This window comes from Dysidea avara, chromosome 6 (assembly GCF_963678975.1).
Source record: "Dysidea avara chromosome 6, odDysAvar1.4, whole genome shotgun sequence".
In the NCBI taxonomy this organism is placed as follows: Eukaryota; Metazoa; Porifera; class Demospongiae; order Dictyoceratida; family Dysideidae; genus Dysidea; species Dysidea avara.
The window spans coordinates 15,305,148-15,328,791 of record NC_089277.1 but is presented as its reverse complement, the minus strand read 5'-3'; the positions used below and the strand labels follow the sequence as shown (position 1 = coordinate 15,328,791).

The 23,644-nt window shown below is 37.4% G+C and overlaps 2 protein-coding genes across 11 annotated transcripts; one reads left to right on the top strand and one right to left on the bottom strand.

Annotated features, from left to right (window-relative positions):
• Positions 1–351: 351 nt before the first annotated feature.
• LOC136258741 (myosin-2 heavy chain, non muscle-like) lies at positions 352–23,639 on the bottom strand. Of its 2 annotated transcripts, XM_066052095.1 has the most exons (10): positions 23,301–23,639; positions 19,053–19,502; positions 18,626–18,862; positions 17,776–17,874; positions 17,638–17,724; positions 12,981–13,044; positions 11,750–11,826; positions 9,775–9,852; positions 2,563–2,644; positions 352–514 (listed from the first exon to the last, which is right to left on the bottom strand). In XM_066052095.1, exons 1-10 carry the CDS (start codon positions 23,610–23,612, stop codon positions 420–422), a joined length of 1,581 nt encoding a protein of 526 aa, XP_065908167.1. In that variant the 5' UTR covers positions 23,613–23,639; the 3' UTR covers positions 352–419. The 2 variants fall into 2 exon arrangements, 1 of the variants encoding a protein (XP_065908167.1); XR_010702956.1 differs by lacking the exons at positions 352–514; positions 2,563–2,644 and having other exon boundaries at positions 9,796–9,852; positions 12,956–13,044.
• On the top strand, positions 4,851–7,157 carry LOC136258026 (uncharacterized). 9 transcript variants are annotated; one of them, XR_010702521.1, is made up of 8 exons: positions 4,851–5,368; positions 5,417–5,579; positions 5,716–5,820; positions 5,871–6,138; positions 6,199–6,227; positions 6,318–6,410; positions 6,881–6,945; positions 7,005–7,157. XR_010702521.1 is itself a non-coding variant. In XM_066051325.1 (8 exons), exons 3-8 carry the CDS (start codon positions 5,810–5,812, stop codon positions 7,078–7,080), a joined length of 339 nt encoding a protein of 112 aa, XP_065907397.1. In that variant the 5' UTR covers positions 4,852–5,368; positions 5,417–5,515; positions 5,716–5,809; the 3' UTR covers positions 7,081–7,157. The 9 variants fall into 9 exon arrangements, 7 of the variants coding, with proteins under 7 accessions (XP_065907397.1, XP_065907395.1, XP_065907400.1 ...); XR_010702520.1 differs by having other exon boundaries at positions 4,852–5,368; positions 5,417–5,515; positions 6,278–6,410; XM_066051325.1 differs by having other exon boundaries at positions 4,852–5,368; positions 5,417–5,515; positions 6,074–6,138.
• Positions 23,640–23,644: the final 5 nt, after the last annotated feature.

Sequence of the window (23,644 nt, the reverse complement as noted above, 5' to 3'; positions counted from 1 at the left end):
AGTTTTGCAAAAGTTTCATTAATTGATGTATGCATGTACTTCAACAACAGATGACTGCACGTGGATAAACTAAATAGCATTGTATTGAATATCTAGCACAGGAGCATTTATGATCAGATCGTGCAATGTGCAAACCTCATTAAATGTTTGTACAATTACCAGTCAATATAAGTAATGACATTTTACAATTATATAGACACTGATATCGACATGGGTATATCCAGTGATTAAGTATAGAAAGCAGAATTTAAATAATTATGAATTCAAGAAATGATAGCAGAATTTGAAGCCTGCTGTATAAATTCAATCTTCATTAGCAGTGACCTATATGAGACATCCTATATATACTAGTTAAAATACCAAAACAAACATTCACATGAATAACAGGTTTGAAATATATACAAATGTCAAACATTCTGTTATTTCAGGTTTTCAAGTACTTTTTTAAAGGATGCAACCCATCTCTCCTTTTCGCTATTAGTATTGGCTTGAAACTTGTAAACTGCATGATGTCCTGCCAGAGATAAAAAGTAAACATGTATAAGAACGTACATACACAAGGAACAGTTCATACAGGAAACCACATCAAGAAGTTAGGACATTTGGAATGTGGAGTCAGACACCTTAATAATCATGGCACTTTTTAATTTATTTTTTACAGCACAAGCGCTGAAGGTCTGTAGGACACCTGGTCCTACTGCCTATTAAAAGATGTTATGGTCCCATTTGTATCAACATACACAAACTTAGAATACTGAGCTTTTGACTCCTCTCTAATCAAGAGTTTAGCATGGGCTCAAGGTGTCCAGAATAGAAAGGTTCCACTGTGCTATCTCAGACTAGTCAGATAGACACTTATTCAGATGTCATGTGTTTACTGGAATCTGTACTGTGTATAGTAAATAGTTGTAGTTACAGTGCTCCCTCGATTATCTGACCCCTTGGGACCAAGAAATGTTTAGATGATCAAAAGTTTGGATAATCAAAGCCTTAATAAATATGGATCGGTAAGAAATCATATGGCTTCATTTTTTTGCAGTTTAAAAGCTGGCCTTGCAATACATTTTCCAGAACAAACCACCTGGAATGCATTAGTACAGCTGTAATGATGCTGCACCCCAGATAAACATAGTGAAAAGTTAACTGTTTCTATGTACAGTGAAGTTTTAAAAATTTGAAATTCACCAGCATTTCATTTGTCTGCCTGCCTGCCATAAGACCTGGTAGCGCTAGGTGTACAGCTCCAGAATTTCAGGCTGCCAAGGTAATGATGGCAGATTCATGAATCTGTTGTTTTGATTACATTTTGTTCACTGCACCATGTCGTTCACTTTCATCATTCATTGGCCTTTTCCGAAAGATAATTGATAGTTGCAGCAGGCATATCTGCAGACATGATTTTTGCACACTAACACGTCAACCATATATAGTAAAATGAGAGTGTACAGGTGTATATTCAAAGAGTCATTGTCTTAACGTTGTGTAGTCATTTTATTATGGTTAATTTTTTTGTGAGGTAGCTCTCTGACAGGAGCAAAGGAAAATGCTACAACAAAACGTACTATGCTGAGATAGTGGACGACAAGAAAAAATATCAAGAAGAGTTAAAATGTGTTTATAAAAAGGGCTCAAAAAGTTACAGCTGAAATGAGAATGATCCATGCAACAAAAAGGAAACAGGTCCAACAAGCTATAGCTACTTGCTAAAACAAGAATGTGCTTTATATCTATACATCCCTACTTTTATAATTTTTTAATAGCTAGTTTGTTCATTTTTTATGCCTAGCTTGCTAGCTATTTTACACGATCACAACATTTCATAAGAATGCCAACACTAGAATAGTGCAATGTCAGCACGACTCTTCTCTGGGTCCTTCATGCAATTCTCCCGGCTCCATGCCGCACTGTTAGCATGACTCTTCTCTGGGTCCTTCATGTAAGTTTTGTGGCTTCATGCTACACTCTCTGCACAGCTATTCTCTAATGCCTACTTTTGATATAGCTAGTCCCATTTCAAGATGTTAGCCAAAAGAAGGCATTAAAACGTGTCTCATTTTAGCAAGTAGCCGTCTAATCTTGTTAGACTTGTTTCCTTACTTTTTTTTTGCGAGGATCATTCTCACTTCAGCTGTAACATTTTAATTTTGTTTCCTTACTTTTTATAGCATGTGCATTATATTGATCCCTAATTCCTTTTGAATTTTAAATTTTTTGATAGCTGGTTTATATACAGAACCCTGTTCAAATACTCTAATAGAACATACACTTAGACAAAATACTCTAATAGAGTAGTCATTTCTACTGTCCAGATAACCAAATGAGGTTGGAATAATTGAGGGAGCACTGTATGTGGGCATGTATATGCAAGTTTCAAAGGGGAATATAGGACATGATGAAATAAAATAAACTTTTTATGTTTACTAGTAACAGTGCATTTTAATTAGTCTGTAGTTTTAATTATTTTAAAGACTTGGGCTACAGGATAATCCTTTTGTGCCAGTTGGTCAAACAGCTATATAGTGGCATACATATTGGCTGGTACACTAAAATTATATGAATTACCTTGAACATAACCTCCTTTGCCCTTATCAAGTTTACATGACTTCATATAGCCTCCTGTTTTATCAGCTATTTCAAACAAGTCCTGCATCAAAACCACATCATGTTACTAGCAGTAATATGAAAAAATACACTGTAATGTGATGATTGTAACTAAGTTGTAACTAAGCCCAAAGGCTAAGTGTTTACAAGTTAGATACAAAACTGATTGTATATATGGAAGTACGTACGTGAGCAGATTGCTGTTGTTAATGAACTGCTGTAGCAGTATATATCTATCCACCCCAGAAACACCTTCGCTGTAAAAAAGGCGCGCCCAAGAAACTACAAGTACCTGGAACCCAATGTAAAAAAGAAAAAGAAAAATCAGCTTAGCTGAAGTGAAAAGTAACTGGTAACTTAAAGAGCTGATATCTGAAGCGGCCAAGAATACAATTACTAAAGTTTAATCCATGCAAGAACACCTTGGCTATAAAACAGGTGTATACATGAAAGTAACTGGCAACTGAAATGGCTGATATCTGAAGCGGCCAAGAATGAATGGTCATATACAACTAATCCAAAAATTTAACACTGAACCTTTATAATTCAGCTGTGTTCTATATTCACTCTTGCTGCATCGTAAAGTAATTTCTTTTAACTCTAATTGGCTGGTAATTTGGCCGCCTTTTTTTGCTCTATTATACTGACTATTAAAAAAGGCGGCCAAATTACCAGCCAATTAGAGTTAAAAGAAATTACTTTACGATGCAGCAAGAGTGAATATAGAACACAGCTGAATTATAAAGGTTCAGTGTTAAATTTTTGGATTAGTTGTATATGACCATTCATTCTTGGCCGCTTCAGATATCAGCCATTTCAGTTGCCAGTTACTTTCATGTATACACCTGTTTTATAGTCAAGGTGTTCTTGCATGGATTAAACTTTAGTAATTGTATTCTTGGCCGCTTCAGATATCAGCTCTTTAAGTTACCAGTTACTTTTCACTTCAGCTAAGCTGATTTTTCTTTTTCTTTTTTACATTGGGTTCCAGGTACTTGTAGTTTCTTGGGCGCGCCTTTTTTACAGCAAAGGTGTTTTTGGGGTGGATATCACTCATTTTTGTCAGTGATAGACTCTACATTTGGTTTAAAAGCTAATTTTTTGGAAATGAGCAATTAACATTAATGCAGAATATTATCTTGGAGAGTCAGTAAAATCCATACATAATAATGATTGTTTCATAACACTGTAAATTCGGAAGTATGAATTTACGGTGTAGTATGACTGTTCTATTAGAGTAAATTTATCTTTACTGCCTGCACGTCCTGAATATATCTCATATCTGTGCATGTTAAATGCTTCAGACACCTAATTAAACTTGCAAGTGCCTAATTAGTTCACAGTTGCTACACAGCTATAAATACATTTGTAATTGTTATCATCATAATCATTTATCATGTTATAACCATTTTTTAATATTTTGGTCACAACTTCAGGATTAGAGCAGCAGAGAAAGGAATAGAGGACTCAACCATCAAGACTTGTATATGGGAGATGGAACAGTATTGCGATGGACAATGCTGGTACTAACCCCTCAAGGGTGTTGCAGTACAGTATAGATGCAAGACCAGAGCCTCGATCGTCACCTTTTGACTGTGGTCACAACTTCAGGATTGGAGCAGCAGAGAAAGGAATGGAGGACTCAATCATCAAGACTCGGGGAGATGGAATAGTATTGCCATGGACAATGCCAGCACTAACCCCTCAAGGATGTCACAGTGCAGTATCGATACAACCACTCCAACCAGTGCATAAGACCAGAGCTCGATCATCACCTTTTGACTGAAATTTTTATACTTGATGAAGCAATTAAAACAAAAAAGTTGTAGTACTTGTACTTTCCTGAGGGAACATGTCCCCAGAGTCCCAGACTCCCTTGCCTGTTCAGCAGAATAATAGGATTGAGCCTTACTACCACTTTCACCTTTATTCTTGGCCTGAATGTACATATCAGCAACATAATACAGTAGCTGTAGATAATGCTAGTTAATGCCCCTAGGCAGAGCTATAGTGGGAATTTTTCCCTACTATCATACTATCATAGTAGTTCTTCTCGCAGTTCTTTGCCTGGCCATCATCAACTGCTGTCCATCAACTGCTGTCAAAATATTAGTTTCGTCCCCCAGACCCTTCCTCAAGCATGCTTATCACACAAAAATAACTTAGTTTAGCAGTGCACAAACAATTATTCATTAACAGCTTATACTACACTTACCGCATTGTTGAACCATGTATACCACCAGAATCCACCAGATTGACAACTAACATGTGATCTATTTAGGGGAAATCTCGTGGAAAGTCCCTAATTACCTTAAGCGGACACTCATGATACGTGGTTTTAAATTGAATGGTTTAAGAATGTAACTGGATGGTGAGGCGTACTTTAATCGGCTCGACTTTACTGAGAAACTCGAGCCCCTCGTGAGAAACTACATCGCTTGAGCAACGCTTGAAAAAGTAAGAGTCCGGCAAGAATACTGAGGGACTCTATGATATATGCCGGTCTTGAATGCTAACGAAACGAGGAGTGAAGTTTGTGCAACGTGTCACATCGCCACACACTGATTCAACGTGTTTGTGCGATAGGATTTTTGGACCTGTCCACCAGATGTTGAAAGGAAATTCATTCCAACTTGTGAAGTTATTGGTATACTCATTGTTGGGGTCCATGGGGACATCGATGATCATTTACCAGTCAGCTGTAAGTAATGTCACAACAGAAGGAAAGGAACCATTTCCATACCCCTATGGCATACTGATTTTCCTGGTCAGTTTATGTACACCCAACCACAGAAATGTAGAACTTTGGTTGCAGGTGGAAAATAAACACCTGTTTACTCAGTTACAAGAGATTCACCCAGCTGGGATAAAATGTTGAAGTGAATGTCATTAGTACCTACTTGCGGTTCATCAGGTATTGGACAATTCCAAGTGTCCAGATTATGCAGTTGTCCTCATGTTCAAGTTTACACGTTTAGGCAAGTTCCACAACATCCCACAACATCTTATAATCTATTACTATATCAGTGTGGAATAATGCTTATATAATATTTTTCATATTCCAGGCTTTAGGTATGTGTATTGTATTTAACACCTGCTTGTTGGTTTTTGCAGGCCATCTGGTCATACTGGTTTATCCACTAGCAGTTGAATGTGATCATGGTACATATGTAAGTTGAGACCATGCAGGAACAAAGATACAGGTGTCATGAATTTCAGGTCAGTTGACATTCAGAGGAATTGTATTATTGCAATTGTTCTTTTTGTAGTTATCAATTATCAGTGACCAGTTTGTGATAGCGTACTTTTGTTTGACTAATGACCAAATGTTCTGGTTTACATGCTTACCCAACAGTTATGTTACTCACTTAACCTGCATATGGGATATATATTTTTAGTTCATTTTGATTATTCATCCTTTATTGGTACAGCCTGGCATATTGATTTTTTGCACATTCTCTTTTTAATTCAGTGCCTGCTGGATTGTTTCGTCAGATATCGAAACAGATGTCTTTGGTGTTGCGACCGATGTTCCAGGTCAGTTTGCATGTGTGTTTAACTTAAGGTTGACTTCAGTGCCTGCTTATTCTTTTACAGGTCTCGGTATTGAGTGTCATGAATTTCAGGTCAGTTGACGTACAGAAGAATTGTATTATTGCAATTGTTGTTTTTGCAGTTATCAATTATCACTGTATACTAGTGATGTGAATTTGCAGGTCAGTCTACTCAGATGTATCAGGCATAGTGTTGATGGGTTCGAACAAGTATCCAGTGTAGACTGTAGTGGCATCAAGGGTGTTAATTTCCAGGTCAGTTTACATGTTGTGATGTTAGTGATTTTTTCCTAGTACCCAGATATTAAGTGTATTGTATTTAATGCCCACCTGTTATGTTTTTAAATTATGGTATATCAGTGTAGACAGTGCAACAGTAAGCCTTCTGTGTTGTAGTAACTATTTGTTTCATAATATTATGCTGTTGTCCTGGAATGGCACAATTTTTGGGCAACCAGTGTGAAGTCCAGTGGTACAAACATTGTATTATGACCAAGTTGTGATAGCGTACTTTTGTTTGACTAATGTCCTAATGTTCTGGTTTGACTAATGTCCTAATGTTCTGGTTTGACTAATGTCCTAATGTTCTGGTTTAACATGCTTACCCAACAGTTATGTTATTCATTCACTTAGCCTGGGATATAATTTTTGTTCATTTTGATTATCCATGCTATTATTGACACAGCCCGGCATATTGATTTTTTGTACATTCTCTTTTAATTCAGTGCCTGCTGGATTGTGTCATCAGATATCGAAACAAGTGTTTTTGGTGTTGCGACCGATGTTCCAGGTCAGTTGCATGAGTGTTTAATTTAAGGTTAACTTCAGTGCCTGCTTATTCTTTTACAGGTCTCAGTATCGTCATGCTGACATACAAGAAATCATCACTATTGTTGGAACTATTTTTAGTCAAGTCTTGATGTGATGTTAATTAACGTTGTTACACATTGTTGTATGTTTACCATATGGCAAGAAATTATCATGGCCATCATGAAATTTGAATATTGTGTAAGTTGTGTGGACCAACCCCAACTCATACATGGTCACTGGCAAACCACGAACCACATTCGAACCACAACACCACCAACCACATTCGAGCAATCCATTACAAAATTTTGTTGCACCATTTGTGTGTGCATAATACTTAATGAAAGCCACAACACAAGCTACATGGTACACACTACATAGAGGTGGTAACCCCTAAAGGCTTGTTACCTTTTGTATTCACCTTATCGGCCTTTGTGGTTAATCTATTAAAAATTACATGTAAATAGAGAATTGAAGAGTATGCGTAAAGCACCTTCGCTAGTGATTTTGTTCTAAGACAACTGGCGATTTATAAACGCTCGCATGGGGTGTGGTACTACATGGAATTTAAAAGATTTCTGCTTAAAACGCCATCCCTAGGGAACTTACGGTTCAGCACGCTGTCACAACTTGTTTATCAGGCATTAGAGTTTGTGTCCACGTCGTGTCTTTAAAAGTTATTGTAGGGATTAGAGGTTGATTGAAGAAAATACGCGTATAGGCAAACCAGGATTGGATAATGTCAGTGCTAGATGGACTATACAAACACGGCTATGTTGACTGGTTGACTGGTATAACGTGGCAGTAGTTGTAACATAAGGTAGAGAAATAAAGTGAAATACGCCTATTTTTTATTTTGCGATGGTTACTTTTTTATTTTAGCGAGGTTGCAAGAAAACTATGAAAATGATAACGACTCCTAAAGATTTTTTATCACGTAACGCAATACAAATCTATTGAGAGATGTTGCGTAATTTAGGACTAATATTGCGAAACCGGCCCTACATGTGAATAACTCACAGTAGTGGCCGCGCGTCTTTTAATTGGGCGTGCGCTTTGTAGTTTCTTGGCCGCGCGACTCACTACCGTGAGTCTTGATACAAGTGTAAAAGTTTTATATTTGAGTAAGGATCATAATTATATAGAAATAAAAAGCAATGAAACAAGTAACACTGACCTGCATGCAGCTATACTAGTGGACATTTAGTTCCTATTTTATTCACATAACTACAAAGTGTAGGCATTGACTCAAGTAGGGATTAAACAGGGGCGAATCCAGGGAGTGCACAGGGAGCAAGTGTACCAGGCTCGCCTTTCCTTTGGAGTTGCTCACAATACTTGAAATTGTTTTAATGATATTGATCAGTCAAAACAACTTCAGTGGTGCTAAGAGAGCACGATTGATCACGTGCGTGACATTGTAAATTGCTAAACTAATCCTATTAGTTCGTTCTACAACTAGAAATAAATTATATAAACACTTACTGATATCCTGATCACTGAAAATTGCAGTGGTCTAAATACTAGAGAAAATCGCTCCAAGCCAGATGACCAGGAAGTACAATATAACACTTACAGCACCACCTGTAAGAAAAATACAGCACTCAGGGGGGTGTCTTGAGGTAAATACAGCACTCGGTTTTGCCTTGTATTGTTTTAGCCTTTTGACACACACCCTCATGTCGTATTTGCCGTACACAGGTGTGGCGGTGCTTTAACTATAACATATAGCATTGCAATTGTGCAGATATAATTAATATAACAATAGCCTATGGTAAATATGTAGCTATGGCTTCCCAGTGTAGATATTGTATATAGTATGGTAGCTACATGGTGAAGTGTTGGCCTGACACTTTTACATAAATAACAGTAACTGTGTAATGTACTACATACAATAGCAAAAATCTGTGTATAGAGTTTTACATGTGAACAGCACTTTTAATTTTTTCAAATGCCTTATATCACGCCAATAAGTATGGAACAATACCTAATTCCTTGATTATTATTATTATTATTATTATACTGGGCAGACAGCACCAGCTGATTGTGCCCAGGGGACAAGGTCTGTCCCAATTGTAAGCCTATAAGATATTTTCACTTGCTACAAATATTATAGCTATATGTATGCATATACTGTAAAATACTTCTGAGGGTAGATATTTCGCTAAAATGCAAAGACAAAATTTATGAAATATCAGTTTCAAGTTCTGCTCATGTGGAAAAAATTCTTGAATGGAACATTAGTACCGTATTTATTCAATTTGTGCCACACCCTCGCAGTGCGGTACTACTCAATGGTCTTTATCCTTGTTTCTGAAAATAATTTTAATTGTACTACATCCTCGAATAGTACCGCACTATACTTTTGTAATTACTCTTTACTAGTGCTCTCATACCTTTAGTATTAATCTCCATCTTGAAGGAATTGTCCTGGCAAAACTTAAAAGGCTGTCACATAATTGAAATTCTGGATATTAGTTAGTAAATTGACCACATAGCACAAGGCATGACATGGTTGTGCTTGAGTGAAAAGTAAGTAGCAATATGTTGTTATTGTTTTATAAAACTATAATGTAGAATAGCTATAGTAGTGGTAGGTTTAAAATATTAGTAGCGCACCCTCGAATAATACCGCAGTGTGACACTATTCGAAGGATTTTATCCTTATTTTTGGGCAAAAAAATAATAGTACCCCTGGGGCACAAATCGAGTAAATACGGTATCTCTAATTAACTTGCTATGAATAAACAGCATAAAGATTATGAAATATACTTTATACACTTGTGAGATTGCTGTACATGTGTGGACTTACATCTCTAGCACATTCACTGACTTCCATTTCTGGTGTAATTGGTAGAATTCCTACTGGCCTTTTTTCCATTGCAGGATCCTGTGATATTTTAAAACAGATTACCGATTAAGCTAATATGGTAAGGACAGAAAGTATTCCATTCTACTCTAAAACAAGCAGTATCACTATAGCAGAGATCATGAAAGTTTGGGTACCCAAAAATTTCACCCTAAAACCAGTTTCACTTTTCCTTCCTGATAGTATTGCAGTACTAGTTTGCTATAGTCAAGCACATAAATGTCTCCAGAGCAGCCTCAAATCCATCCAAGTTTCTAAACTTTCTTCTGACTAACTGACTAACTGATCCAAGCTGGCATATCCATCAATCATGGTTTATGCTATGGGCTTTCTTCACTGTATGATGCTGCTTAGGTCTGAGATGTACCTTGTTGTCTTCTGCAGTAGCTATACTGAATGCATTGCAAACTTACCTTTGTCCCATTTCTTTCTCCACTACCTAGTTTCATGTGGCCAAACCACTGCTTAAATTTTGGAGCGGGTGCTTTTAATTCTAATTAATAAGCACTATGTGGTCTCACTATGCAACGTAATGCTACTTCACGAGATTATAAGCACTGAAGGTGCAAAAAGCCAGTGACTGTGACTCGCCTGATGGTAGGAGCTAGTGAGCCAAGAGCTTAGTAGCAGGAGGTCATAAGTACTAGCAGTAGAGAAAGTACTTATAAGCTCCTGCTATCACATAGGTGTTGATTTATGAGTAGCATGTGATGGCTTCCTAGTGTACAATAAATGGTGACTTCCAAAGTGACTACAAGAGGCACCTCTTGTAATGTTCTTAGTAGCAGTGTGTACTTGGCGGAACATATGTTTTTCATTAGCTTTATTTCTTTTTTATAATCTCTGCTCTAGTTTAAATTTTCAATTTTTTCCTTACATTTTTCATAACACAATAGTGACTGGTGAACTATACCACCCACATATATAAAGGAATGAATGGTGCCAAACATGTCATAAAACTATTTCACATCTGAACATGCACCCTGATTACTGATTACTGAGTGAAGTAGCCATTATGCTGTAAACCTGCAACTAAGCTAGCATACATTTAATCTCTACTTCAGTCATGGCTATACCTTTCCCAAAATTTTCACCTATTATGTTCTTCAGCTAGTGTTCCCACTATGCTTGCACTATGTTCCTATGTTAACAACATTTCTTTCAAACATTTTAAATCAATAAATGCTCTATTAAGGTATTTCACTACAAAGTGACTGTTCTATTAGAAAGTATTAACCTAAGGGGCTTTGTACAATGCATTTGAGTGCTCTGTGTCAGGGGGCGGTGGAGCAGGCCAAAGAGTGAGGAGGCCAGGCCAGCTATAAATTGAAAAAAAAAAAGGTCACAGCCTGCTGACAATAGCTGCTCTCCACCGATTATATAACTACACATACATAGCTAAGTAACTTGCTACATTGCTTCTCTGAATACTGTGACTGCTCTATTAGAGTATCTCGATCTTTCCTTGCTAACAGTGTTCCATAAAAGTGGGGGGCCATGGCCCCCCTGGCCCCCTCCCCCCCCGTCTCCATTGCCTATGCTCTGTGTACAATGCATTTATTGCATCTCCACTGATTGTGTTAGGGAGTATTGGCCTATTTTCAAGTAGATAGTTTGAAATACCCACCTAATATGCTAGCATAACACTCTAGCCTATTATTTTGGCAAATTAGACACAGGCCTACAAGTTATAAGACCAAAGTAGGAATTAAATGTGCACTACCACAGCTACAGGTGTAGGTGACATCACTTTTTTTCTCTACGATCTCTACTCAAGTTACCTATAGTACTTGTTATATCATTGTCAGTTTAGGATACACAAGGCAAAGCCTATAGAGTTCCTATACATTTAAACTGTTAATGGTCATTAAGTCAGTTCAAATTCAAATTACTATTCATAACATACACATGTACTTACATCTTTTGCTTCAAAGTAAAAAAAGAAATGAGATGATAACACACACCATCTTTTCCTCCAGTATTTTTTCTGACCACCTACATAATTATGTATAAAGATATCTTTTAATTACATAGCACAAAACGATATCAAATTTTTGAAAATATAGGATTCTAGCTAGCAAGATGAATTGCATATTCAGACACATACAAGCATTGTTTTATCTGTTGGATGTAACTGTTAGCTGGCTACTATATAAAGAACGTGGTTATCAAGTCTTACATCTCAGGTTTCTTGTCAAGTTGGATCAGAATACTCTAATAGAACAGTCACCGCCTATCAAAACATGCTGAATAAAAGTAATCTATAGTTTGAATCATGGACCTGCATACCTAACTCCAAAACCCTTCACCACCAAACTGCTGCTGTCATGTGCGCTCAATTAGAAAATAAGTAACAGATGGTCAAACAATGTCAATACTATTGTAACTTCTGGTCTTCCATTGTGCCTGTAGATAAGAGGACCACCTAATATTTTAAATACCCCCAAAGTCAGCCATAAACTGACTTGTGGGACTTGTTTTTACCTAATTTCCAGGGGCGGGGCCAAAAATGCTGCACCTTTGCCAAAATTTTAAGCGTGTGATATAGCTCCAGAATTTGACCAAAGTATAGCACTATACAATGTCATCATAAGTGAGAAGGCTAGACACTAAGCACTACATGTGAGAGGGCTAAACACTGTGAATAAAGGGAGTCAGGATCTTGTCACTACAACTCTGTGGAATGCTGATGAAGCCTCCAGCAACATGCATGTGCCAAAAGAGCCACACCATCCTGGATCTGGAACCTTCTCTTCTAACATTTACTGCTTGCATTCAAAAGTGAATATCTCAATAAAAAAAGCTATAAAATTAATGTAGAAAAATCCCAGACCCATGTATGATCCTCCCTACAACATGTTAAAATCCATGATGTAGAGACTATAGCCGTACTGACGATAAACTGTTAAACTGGTAGGGCATGCAGTCTAGGCATGTGCCACAGAACCACAACAGCTGGGACTTAGAATTTTGTACTCAATCTAAAATTATCTATATAAATAATAGCTATAATATTTATTTTATTTTCTATCCCGATGATGGTAGTAGATTTGGTCTATGTGGAGTGCTAATAAAATCATTTGTGGTGATCCAATTATACACATATAAACATGCGTACCATCACCTTCATGCAAAATAATGTGGTGCACCTTCTTTGAGTAGCCATCCTTGGTAAAGTGGCTCACTAGCATTTTCCGGAGATGAATCAGACACCTATATAAGAGATAACTCTATGTATATTAACAGAATTAATACATTAATGTTCTGGTTAAATGCAAGTTTGCAAATACTGCTTTTCCGATGAGTTTGTGACCTTGCTGTAATTTTAGCAGTTCTGAAATGTATTTGAATTGCTGAATAGCACTGAGCCGAGCCAGAAAGGGATTTCCCAGATGTAAAAGTCTGTGGGCATAGCCCCTGGCTCCTGAGATACCCTAATCATTACTATGTACAGTGCTCCCTACCGCCTTGGAACCAAGACGTGTTCAAAAAGTAATCAAAAAGTTTGGATAATTAATTTCTATACAGAGCCCAGTTCAGATACTCTAATAGAACATACATCTAAGTCTAATGGAGCAGTCATTTACACTGTTTAGATAACCAAGTGTTTGGATAATCAAGATGTTTGTATAACTTTTCTAAGTGAGACTACATATACAAACATGCACTGACAAAAATGAAATGACATAAACAATCACTGATTTCTACCTAACATTAATATAAGGATACATCTTGTACACCCAATTGGTATAAACACCAGATGCCTATCTATCCCCATGGCCATGAAACTGCAGACTAGTAATAAGCCCAGTTACACATGACATACATTTACAATGTTACATCTGGTCTGGAACTATTCTCTCCTCAATGAAAATAAAAAAAACCCTGAAACTTGATCAGCAACAACAATAGAGTTTTCATATCACTTTACTAAATCTATTAATACATGGATATTAATGTGAATGCTCTATTAGAGTATGCTTTGATTGTTTTTATTAAATTATTTGGTTTTCTTTGCTTCTAAGAGGGCCTAAAAAGATCAAAAGAGGGTCTGTCATCTTTTGATCCTTCCCTGAAGAATAACATAAGTCGTATGTTCCTGTAAATTTAGTGCAGCACTGCACATCGCTACTCACTACTTTTGTGCTGTTTGGCAGCACTGTGATATGTATTCAGTTCCTGCTGTGAACATATAAATCCTGAAACAGGTTTCCCGATACCCTTGAAAGCCCCTCTTGTATGTGCTGTCTACATATCATTTCAAAAGCATTTGGTGAGAGTTGGCCATTTAATATAAAATTTCTCCTAGCGATCTCAACACTTTAGTGACTCAGTGATATTGCTACATACGTTGAACCTGAGAATAAAAAAATGAGAGGCTGATAGAGGTACCTCACCCCCCCTGATTATCTCTTTGTCTGGGCCTTACTGCTACTACTGATTTCAATTTCATAAACCATAATAATTATGATAAAATTGAGATCTGCAATAATGTGTTTTGCGCTGCTTCTCTCATGAGTCTCATCACAGCACACCTTAAATGGGGAAAGTTTCGCTGGGTGAAAGTTTCACGGTTTTTGCGGTTTCAAAGCAAACTATGAAAGTTTCCCTGCAAAATTGAAATTAGTCTTTTAGCTATATTTCTGTGTAATGGCATTGCTGGAAACAGGCAAGGACTTCCACACTGGAATTGTCTACACCTGTGGTTTTGCCTGATGACAATGGCCTGCTAAGTAAAGAGATACCATCTTCTTCTATCCGAGAAGCCAATGAGGAAGTTTCAAAAGCACTCCAAGTGACAGGAAAACGTAAGCCATATTTAAGGATACCTGATGATAAGAAGGCAATTATCGTGAAATATGCAGCTGAGCATGGCATCATTTCAGCCCTGGTTCATTTTGCACCAGACTATCCTAAGAATGCTTTAAAAGAAAGCATGGTACGTGGGTGGAAAACATATTATCTTGAAGAATTGGGCAGAAAAAAGGAGAATGGTGAGGATTTATATGTAAAAACACTTCCCTCCACTAAAATGGGAAGACCTCTTAACCTAGGTGCAGATTTAGACAAACAAGTCAAATCTTATTTGCTGGCCACACGTAAAGGAGGAGGTGCGGTCACGACAGATGTCGCTATAGCAGAAGCTCTTGGGATTATTCGCAGGAAAGACAGCAATCTGCTGGCACAGAATGGGGGACACTGTAGCATTGACTAATGATTGGGCCCAAAGCCCATTGGACAGGATGGGTTTTGTGAAGAGGAAGGCTACCACAAAGGCAAAAATTTCAGTTGAAGAAATAGAGAACAATTTCTTGTTTGACATTGAAGCATTTACCACTTTAGAAGACATACCAGAGAGCCTAATTTTCAATTGGGACCAAACAGCAATAAAGTATGTTCCTGTGCCAGATTGGACCGTGGAGAAAAAAGGCACAAAGAGAGTAAAGCTAGCTGGGCTTGATGATAAACGTCAAAATAACAGCAGTGTTTGCTACAATGACTGGAGAACCTACCGTCACAGCTGGCTTATAAAGGCACAACCCATGCTTGTTTGCCAACCTACAAATTTCCTGATTCATGGCATATCACATTTACAGCAAACCATTGGTGCAACGAAGAGACAGTGATATTGTACATCGAGAAAGTTATTGTCCCTTACGTCCAAAGAAAGAAAGATGAATTGAATTGCCTTCATCTCAGAGAGCCTTATGTATCATAGATGAGTTTAGGGCTCACTGCACAAGTGACGTGGTAAACCTATTGGATCACCATGGCATAGATGTCGTGTATGTGCCAGCTAATTGCACTGGAGAATTGCAACCATTAGACCTGAGTGTAAACTAATCTGTGAAGGATATCATAAAACAATGTTTTCAAGAGTGGTATATACTCTGACCAAATTATTGATCAAAAAGGGTCAGGTGGTTCTGTGAAACCCATAACTGCCTTTCCTCTAAAGGAAATGAAATCACTTGGGGAAAAATGGATGGAAAAAGCAGTTGTTCACATAATTGCCAACCCCACCATCATTACTAATGGATTCCAAGCAGCAGGAATTGTGGTGAAGCAGTGATGGTATGGCTAGCGTTTAACTCAAACATTGCACATATAGCTGGGTCTAGTAAATGCTTGATGTTTGCTTTATAGCTATACATCATTAAGATAAAACATTCATTATGCACAATAATTATTATTATCCAATCCTTGGTAGGGAAGGGCACAACATTAAGTGGCTTCTCAATTAAATTTATTGACCTAGCTATGCATTAGTATGCAATGAATATAATATTTATGTTCAAGTATTAAACTAAAGGAAAGGGCACACGTTTTCCTTGATGAAACAACTACACAGATGGTCTCTCAATTGATCTTGACAATATTGGACTTGTGCAGGATCCTGGTGGTACACAAGAGATGTAAGAAAAGCGACAGCAAAAACTCCTCAATCTGTTGACCCTGTTTGTTTTTGCACTTTAGCCATGTTGCATTGAATTTTGTATTTAGCACTTCGATCACCAAAATAATTTTTTATGGTACCCGGAGTTTCCTCATCTATGGATGCGAACAAAGAATCATAGATGTTCACCACTCCCCTTTTGCATTCGATGTTTGACACTACAATCCACTGGTACTGCTGTATATGATTTGTATGGAATTATTTGGTAGGTTTTGTCTTAATTGATTTTGAAATAGAGACCACCGATGGTTTTAAATTGTTTCTTTATTAGGTATTGTGCATACTGGATATGTTTGTCTGTTAATTTCAAGCCGGTCTCAATAATCTCCTTGTCAGCAGTCTTTAGATTGTGTCTATTGCATTTAACCCACATGTCATCCTCCACTCCATCAATGCTGCAACTAGCTGTGGCAGAGAGGTCCACTACTGGTAGTGTTTTGCTGGAAGGTGTGTACTCAATGGCTTCAAGTTTTACAACAGGACAGCCCTTTGAGTCTTCACTGGCAGAGGCAATACACCTTTTGGATTGGAATAAACCAGACAGCTTTCTTATCCAACTTTTATCTCCAATGAAGCAAAGAGTGCAGGGAATCTCCATCCCACCCAGTTTTATATCCGCACAGCTGCAATGTCTACGATTTCCAGTTATGGTGCACTTGATCACTCCACCGAAGCGAATAAATACTGAACATGGTCTTGATATGGTTCGAGGTACATGGCCAACGATTTTGTCTTCGTTTCACAATGCTTACAGCATATATGTCGTGTATGTTTTCAGGCTCCCTCTCACATTGCAGCTCTTCTCCTATTACTGGTTCCCATATCGAGCAATATACATGGTAACCATGTACGGAGCTATCAATTGTCAGCGAGGAAGGACTTGATGCAGCCATCACTGTTAGGAGTAACAGTAGTTTATACACAAGAAACAGCTAGTCTGGCGGAGCTCAACTTTTAGCGGCAACAGCATGTGCACTGGAGCATGTGCTTTATTCTAGTCTAGAACTAGTAGCAGTTTTGATACCATATAAGTGCCTATAATTTTATTCCAGTTGACAACAGCGAAAGTTTTACCACAAATAGTCTTGGTAAACCTTAACCGCGAAACTTCCTTTCCCCTTTTATGGTACATTACCTCATGATCAATTAAGGGCATAGCCATGATCAAAGGGCTTTAGCTTTTAGCTTTTCAGCTAATCTAGGCCAAAATGGCAGCACGTCATAAACGAGGACGTGCTTAAAAACATATGAAGTGAGGTAATGATAACACAAATTTTAAATTCTACCATCTATCATCTGTTGCTCTTTACATATTACGAATGTGCTTACTGACATTAACAATGACTAACCTTGTTAGGCGTGAATACTTCTGTTGCTTCACGCTCAAATGATGTAGCACTACCGCTTTTGCTTGTCTTTTTAACTGCACTGCTCTTCTATGTGTGTAATGAATAACACACAAATTGGTAACAAAATTTAGTAGACACCTTAGGAGTGAAGTAAGAAGCAAAAGTTCCTATTCGTGATCGACTGGAGGTTGAGCTTTTTCTCTCAAAAGCCTCTTCAAAAGGATCTTGCAAAAGTGGCTATAACAGAGTACAATAATTATTGTATATACACCTGTGTATGGTAAACTTAACCTGCCATATCATCTGCACCTGTCCATGCACTCTTGAGTCACAATTTTGAGATTAGGCAAGTTTTTTTACACACATGGTCAATTGTCTGGGTCACAATGGTTCAGTTATGACCCGATTTTGAAATTTGACTAATTTGGTCAACAGAGGTCAGTCCATCTTGAAATTCAAGTGTCAACATTTAAGAGAGTCAGTTTCATGCATGTATGTACGTGACACAAGGTGTAATGTTTAGCTACTAGACTGTAGCATTCAACTTTGATTTATTATTGCTAGATTTGGGTTGCTTGTATGGATGTTGAAGAAATTTCATTGAAGTAATGAGGTACTGAATATAGCTGGTACAGCTAGTTGAGAAACTATGCATAAAGTCTACATGGCTATTTTACATCATATTGGAGCCTATGTAGGTGTAAGTTATACATGCTTGACCAATTCTAAAACCAGTCAACTTGTTTAGCCATTTTAAAACTGTTTATAGATTTTATATCTGGTCTTGACATACATGATTGATCTGTGACAGTATTAATCATGCTTCTACAGTTTCTACAATCTATCAGAAACATCAGTAAGCATACCATAGCAATATTTTCACTTGACATTGCCACTATGATTGAAATGGCTGCTAAGTGACACTTGAATGTGTAAGATAGATATACCCGTGCATAGGTACATAGGCAACTTGCATGTTAACACTCACTTCTGCTTCTGTTGATTCTTGGTAGAAATTCTGATGAACACTTCCATGTCTTGCAAATGATGCAGCATCCAGTTCATCCTTCAAGTGAAACAACTCATTCTCCAGTTCTTCTTTTGTCTTGACTAGCATTGCTTTTGCACTCCTTAACTTGTGAAATTTCTTGTGATATGTTCTCATGCTTCTCTGATAACGTTTCAGCTTGTTTTCAATTGTGCTATTCTGTGCTCCTGGTGGATGCTAGAAAAGAGATTTATCAGTAGAGATTGTTTGCAATAGTGAAAGTCTAATAGAACAGTCACACGAGTTGATGCATTAAATATGTAAAAATATAATACAGGAATTTACATAGGTAATGGAAGATAGTATAAAGTTTAGTACTTCGCACCACACACTGTTATTCATAGTACAATATAACATGGAGCACAACCTGTATTAATTGTGTAACATCAGAACTACTTCTTTTTCGTGATAGACACGGAGAGTCTGAATAATAGGAGGCATCAGGGCTTGTAACTCGGGCTCCTCCATTCTGAAAATTTTCAAATACAGGATTTGATTCCTTTATTGGGGTACTAGTCTCAGTTGGTGTATCACAACTACTATCACTGATAGAACCTCGCAAATCAAACTGCTCAGCTAAACACTGAATTTGAGCATCTTTAGCTGACAGCTGATCTTCCAATTTCTTAATGTAGCTATCATGGTCCACCTGTGACTGCTTCAACTCATCAAGCTCCTTTTTTAATGACTCATTTTCTTGATTTTTCCTTTTGATTTGTTCATTTATTTCTTCAAGCCTTGATTCCAATTGATCTATTGTTTTTATCAGATCAAAGTACATGCTATTAATTGTACCAACTGCTTGTATAAAATCTTCCTATACAAACAATAGCACACATACGTAAATATTTATTCCACATTAATTATACAGCAACCAAATTTTTTCTATGACCTTGTAATAGAAATTGGCTTGGGTTTCTCCATACATTGGAATGAATGTAAAGTGTTTTTTATATCCCACTTCCAGTATTATCAATGTCCTTGAAAGCCAATAATTAAGCTTGTCACTATCATTTAAGACAATTCCTATACTCAGCCACTTAAATAGGATTTTATGAGTGGCTTAATCAATTGTCACAGACATTAATAGCTTTTTTTCACTGCTGCCCCGTTCACTGTATGCCTACGTTGTATGATGGATAATGCTTGATAGTTAAACATTGTGACAACAGATAATCCATGGTAAACAGTTACAGCTGTCTAAACTCTGCCTTGTCATGAATTCACATAATCTAATACGAAAATGGCATTGTGACATGCACAGAGTTAGAAGTGGAAGAAACCGATGAAATACTAGGCAGCAACAACAGCAGTTTGCATGTGGTAAAAGATAAGTAAGAAGCGTAGTATAGATATGTTAGATGATGCTTAGCTAATGGTTATTCTGTTGAGTATGTGACAAAACTAACACAAGTCTAACAAGTAGACTAGACAGAATAAGGAAGTATGCAGAAATTATTCACATCGTTACCAAAACTAACACGAGTTGAAACAAGCACCCAGATAAGGAGTATATAGACCTGTAAATACCTAAGATTATATGTAATTAATGGCACATTTTTATCATGGTCGTGTGGGGGGTTGCAACTTGCATGCATGTTCTACTAATCATCTAATTCTCCCTAGTCACCTTGCTATGCATGCTTAAGCATCCACATTATAGTGTAGTTATGTATAGATTTCCATTATTTGACTTAAAGGTTACTCTCAGAACTATTTTTTTCAGTAGAGCAGCATATGGACATTTGTAGCTTATTTAGGTGTTGGTACAACGCTTAATGCCAATGTTTGATTTTTGCCTCATCATACCAGAATGTGTTCAGGGGGGAGCTTCCAACCATAGCACTGATTTAAATCCATAGAACTCCACAGGCTTATTTTTATGTACTGTGAGCAGTGTTTGATATTCTCTGTGTGTGTGTGTGCGTGCAGATTATTAATTTACAATTTTGTTCAGAGTACTGACTAGACCACATTATTGAACTTTATATATTCAGAATTCATTATAGTTGATGAACCTGCTACAGTATGGTGGGCTATCTTCTGAACATAAGGCAGTGAAATAAAATAAGACACACAGGAAGGAAAAACACACAGAAAGGAAGACTACCAAAAATCTGCTGATATTATATGATTCTCATATAGCAAAAGGTACTGGTTGTGTTTCCTGGTTCCTGTGGTGACTAAATCAACAAACATATTGTATGAAGGTCAGCTGTATACTTCACTACCTTCTGGTGGGGTGCTGGAATGTTGAAGTGTCATGTTTTATTGTGGGATTTGAAATGTGGACAGGCCTGTAACAGGCCTGAACATTTACTCACCCAAAATAAATGAACTTTTAAGCTCTTAACTCATTTCACATATATAGCTGAGGGGGTAATATTTTTGCAATTTTTGCAGATAAACTGCTATCCATGAAATTTTTTGCAACTCAATCAAAATTATAAGTTACTGAAGATGGTGACAAAATTTTGGATGGTGACAATCCTTGAGAATTTTATCCTTCAAACTGGCCTGCTGTATGGTAGCTAGTTAATGCTGTATAGTTATAGACTCCTGACAACAATGATTAAGTTGTGGCTTCACCAGCTTGGGAGTTTGTTGACTATTGACTACAAGAGCAATCGTCTGTTCTATATACACCACCTGATATTATCACATGATTTTCAGGTTTCCCAATTCATGTTGCATTGCTCTCCCCAATAGCGATGAAAGCCATCCCAGTATATCCCTCCATTTTTTATAATTTGAAAGATTTTGATATGAAAGTGCTATAGCCCTGTATATAGTTGATAATATGCTCTGAAGCATTGAAATCTCTGCAGGTTGGTCACAAATCATCAATCATCTCATGATCTCATAGAAAATATCAAAGTACTTACAGTAGCTATACTTCATGCTAATAGCTACCAAGTAATCTAACAAAGTATTGTGTTGCATGTGTGGCTGACATAACTGGAGGTTAGTGAGGGTTTTGTGATGTAGATGGCATAGTATACAATTTTGCATTCCGTATAAAGAAACAAGCATCAACTATGCTTGGTCTGATTTTGACATGAGATCAACTTTCTATATTATCGCTAAGAGCAGTGCCAGATGTTTACTGCTGAACTGTTAGGTGCATATTTGCCACTGCACCAAATGGACTTCCTCTTTCACTAATTACGTGGAATGCATGGGAGAGGCAATAAATCTGCTCAAGTGGTTTCTACTCAAAACACATAAAAATTGTATTGTCCTCACGCAGTAATGAATATATACTAGATTTCTCTCTATACATTGCGTGCATGTGCTGATGGCTCATTTACTGCGCCTAGGCAGGAGCTGCATGTGTTCAAACATAATATAGAACCATTGTCACTTCTTAAAATGACCATGCATACTAAGTATCCTTATTAAATTTGATTTATAGGAGTGGTGTGCGTGTGTGCGTGCATGTGCATGGGTGCTTACAGTGTAGTGTGTGTGTGTGTGTGCGTGCGTGCGTGTGTGTGAGTTTTGTCAGTGTTGTGACATGTGTGATCCCATCAGTATAAACCCGATCTAACTATGACCTTAAAATCCATCCCCAGCTCCATTGTTGGCCAGTTCCTGCTCATTACATTAGATATATCAATGCAATTGGACTGTCACACAGAAGAGGCTTAGGTTTGAAGATTCTGACGGTGTGTTAATAGTATAGCTTCCCAAGTATAGATGCTAAACTCTAAGGTCTCAAGTTTCTACATAATAATACATACTCTGCAAGTGCAATTGTTGAAACAACAACTGATACTTTAAACAGGCTGTAGGACCAGGTATCCTACAGACTTTCAGCACTTGTGCTGTAAAGCCTTAATAAAATAAATAAATAATTAAGAGATGCAACAGTACGTACGTGCAAACAAAAGCACAAAACAAAATACTTATAGCTAACACTGGCTACCAAACTATATGCTAGCTCTCTATTAACTTACAATCCGAGCCTCTTACAATCTTTGTACCCCCGTGACAGCGAGCCGTATACTTTCGTACTTGAGATTTCGTAGTGAACGGTGCTGGCTCGCTTGTATCACATGCAAATACACGTGCAGCTGCACTGTGATGCTGTTCATATGGAGCAGCAAATTTAATTTTTATCTTTAAGTCTTCCTATAGTGAATAGCACCAATATTATTCACAGTGGTTGTTTCCTTGTAATATCTGGTTAGCTCAGTACAAGTTACTCCCCTTTCACAGTGGCCTTTGTGCACTGCTATGGTGTTTTCTTTGTGTGTTGAATACAATAAAGCTCACAGTAGCAAACAATAACTCAGTAGACTATGTTACATACTGTAGCTAAATAGTATAGTTGTACCATGCAAGTGAGTTGTTTTTACTGCTTTATCAATTACATTAATAATAATATTTTAAGATGCTCTCAAATCTGTATAGTCTAGCTATTTTTCAAAATTTTCCCAGGGTACATGGCCACCAGACCCCTTAGCTAAGTATGTTTTGTACACTGTTGGATGTTCACCAGAATGTCTCACTCCTACATACTTATATCTCACTCATTTTAAATTCAGTCATCACTCTAAGGTAACTGACAGGTTGAGAGCTCTGGAAATTAGCTATATGCACTAATTCTCACCTTTACTCGTAGCTCAGGTTGTTTCTGCAACTCAACAAGAATATCTTGGTGGCCAGCATGATCTAGTGACGACTGGAGACATTCAATCAGTGCGTGTAAACAGCTTCCTCCTTTTTGTGGCAAGTACTTAAGTAGTTGATCTACTTGATCTTCGCAGCTGCCTTTATCAGAGATAACTTGCCACTCGTGGTCTGTCAGTAAATTGTGAGATCGAAGATGAGGAGAGATCGACTGAAAGTTAAGACATCTTCTGAACAAGACGTGTAATCGTCTCAACACATCATTCGTAGACTGCACGCCGTTACAGTCCATTGTCTATTCGGCCAACTTGATATCGTTCGAGA

Coding starts and splice junctions, on each gene's coding strand:
- LOC136258026 (XM_066051325.1), top strand. Junction 6,139..6,198: donor TGTTGCGACCGATGTTCCAG/GTCAGTTTGCAT, acceptor ATTCTTTTACAG/GTCTCGGTATTGAGTGTCAT. Junction 6,228..6,317: donor TTGAGTGTCATGAATTTCAG/GTCAGTTGACGT, acceptor GTGAATTTGCAG/GTCAGTCTACTCAGATGTAT.
- LOC136258741 (XM_066052095.1), bottom strand. CDS start 23,612: ATGGACTGTAACGGCGTGCAGTCTACGAATGATGTGTTGAGACGATTA. Junction 13,045..17,637: donor AAGTATTCACGCCTAACAAG/GTTAGTCATTGT, acceptor TCTCTTATATAG/GTGTCTGATTCATCTCCGGA. Junction 9,853..11,749: donor TTTACTTTGAAGCAAAAGAT/GTAAGTACATGT, acceptor AAAATATCACAG/GATCCTGCAATGGAAAAAAG.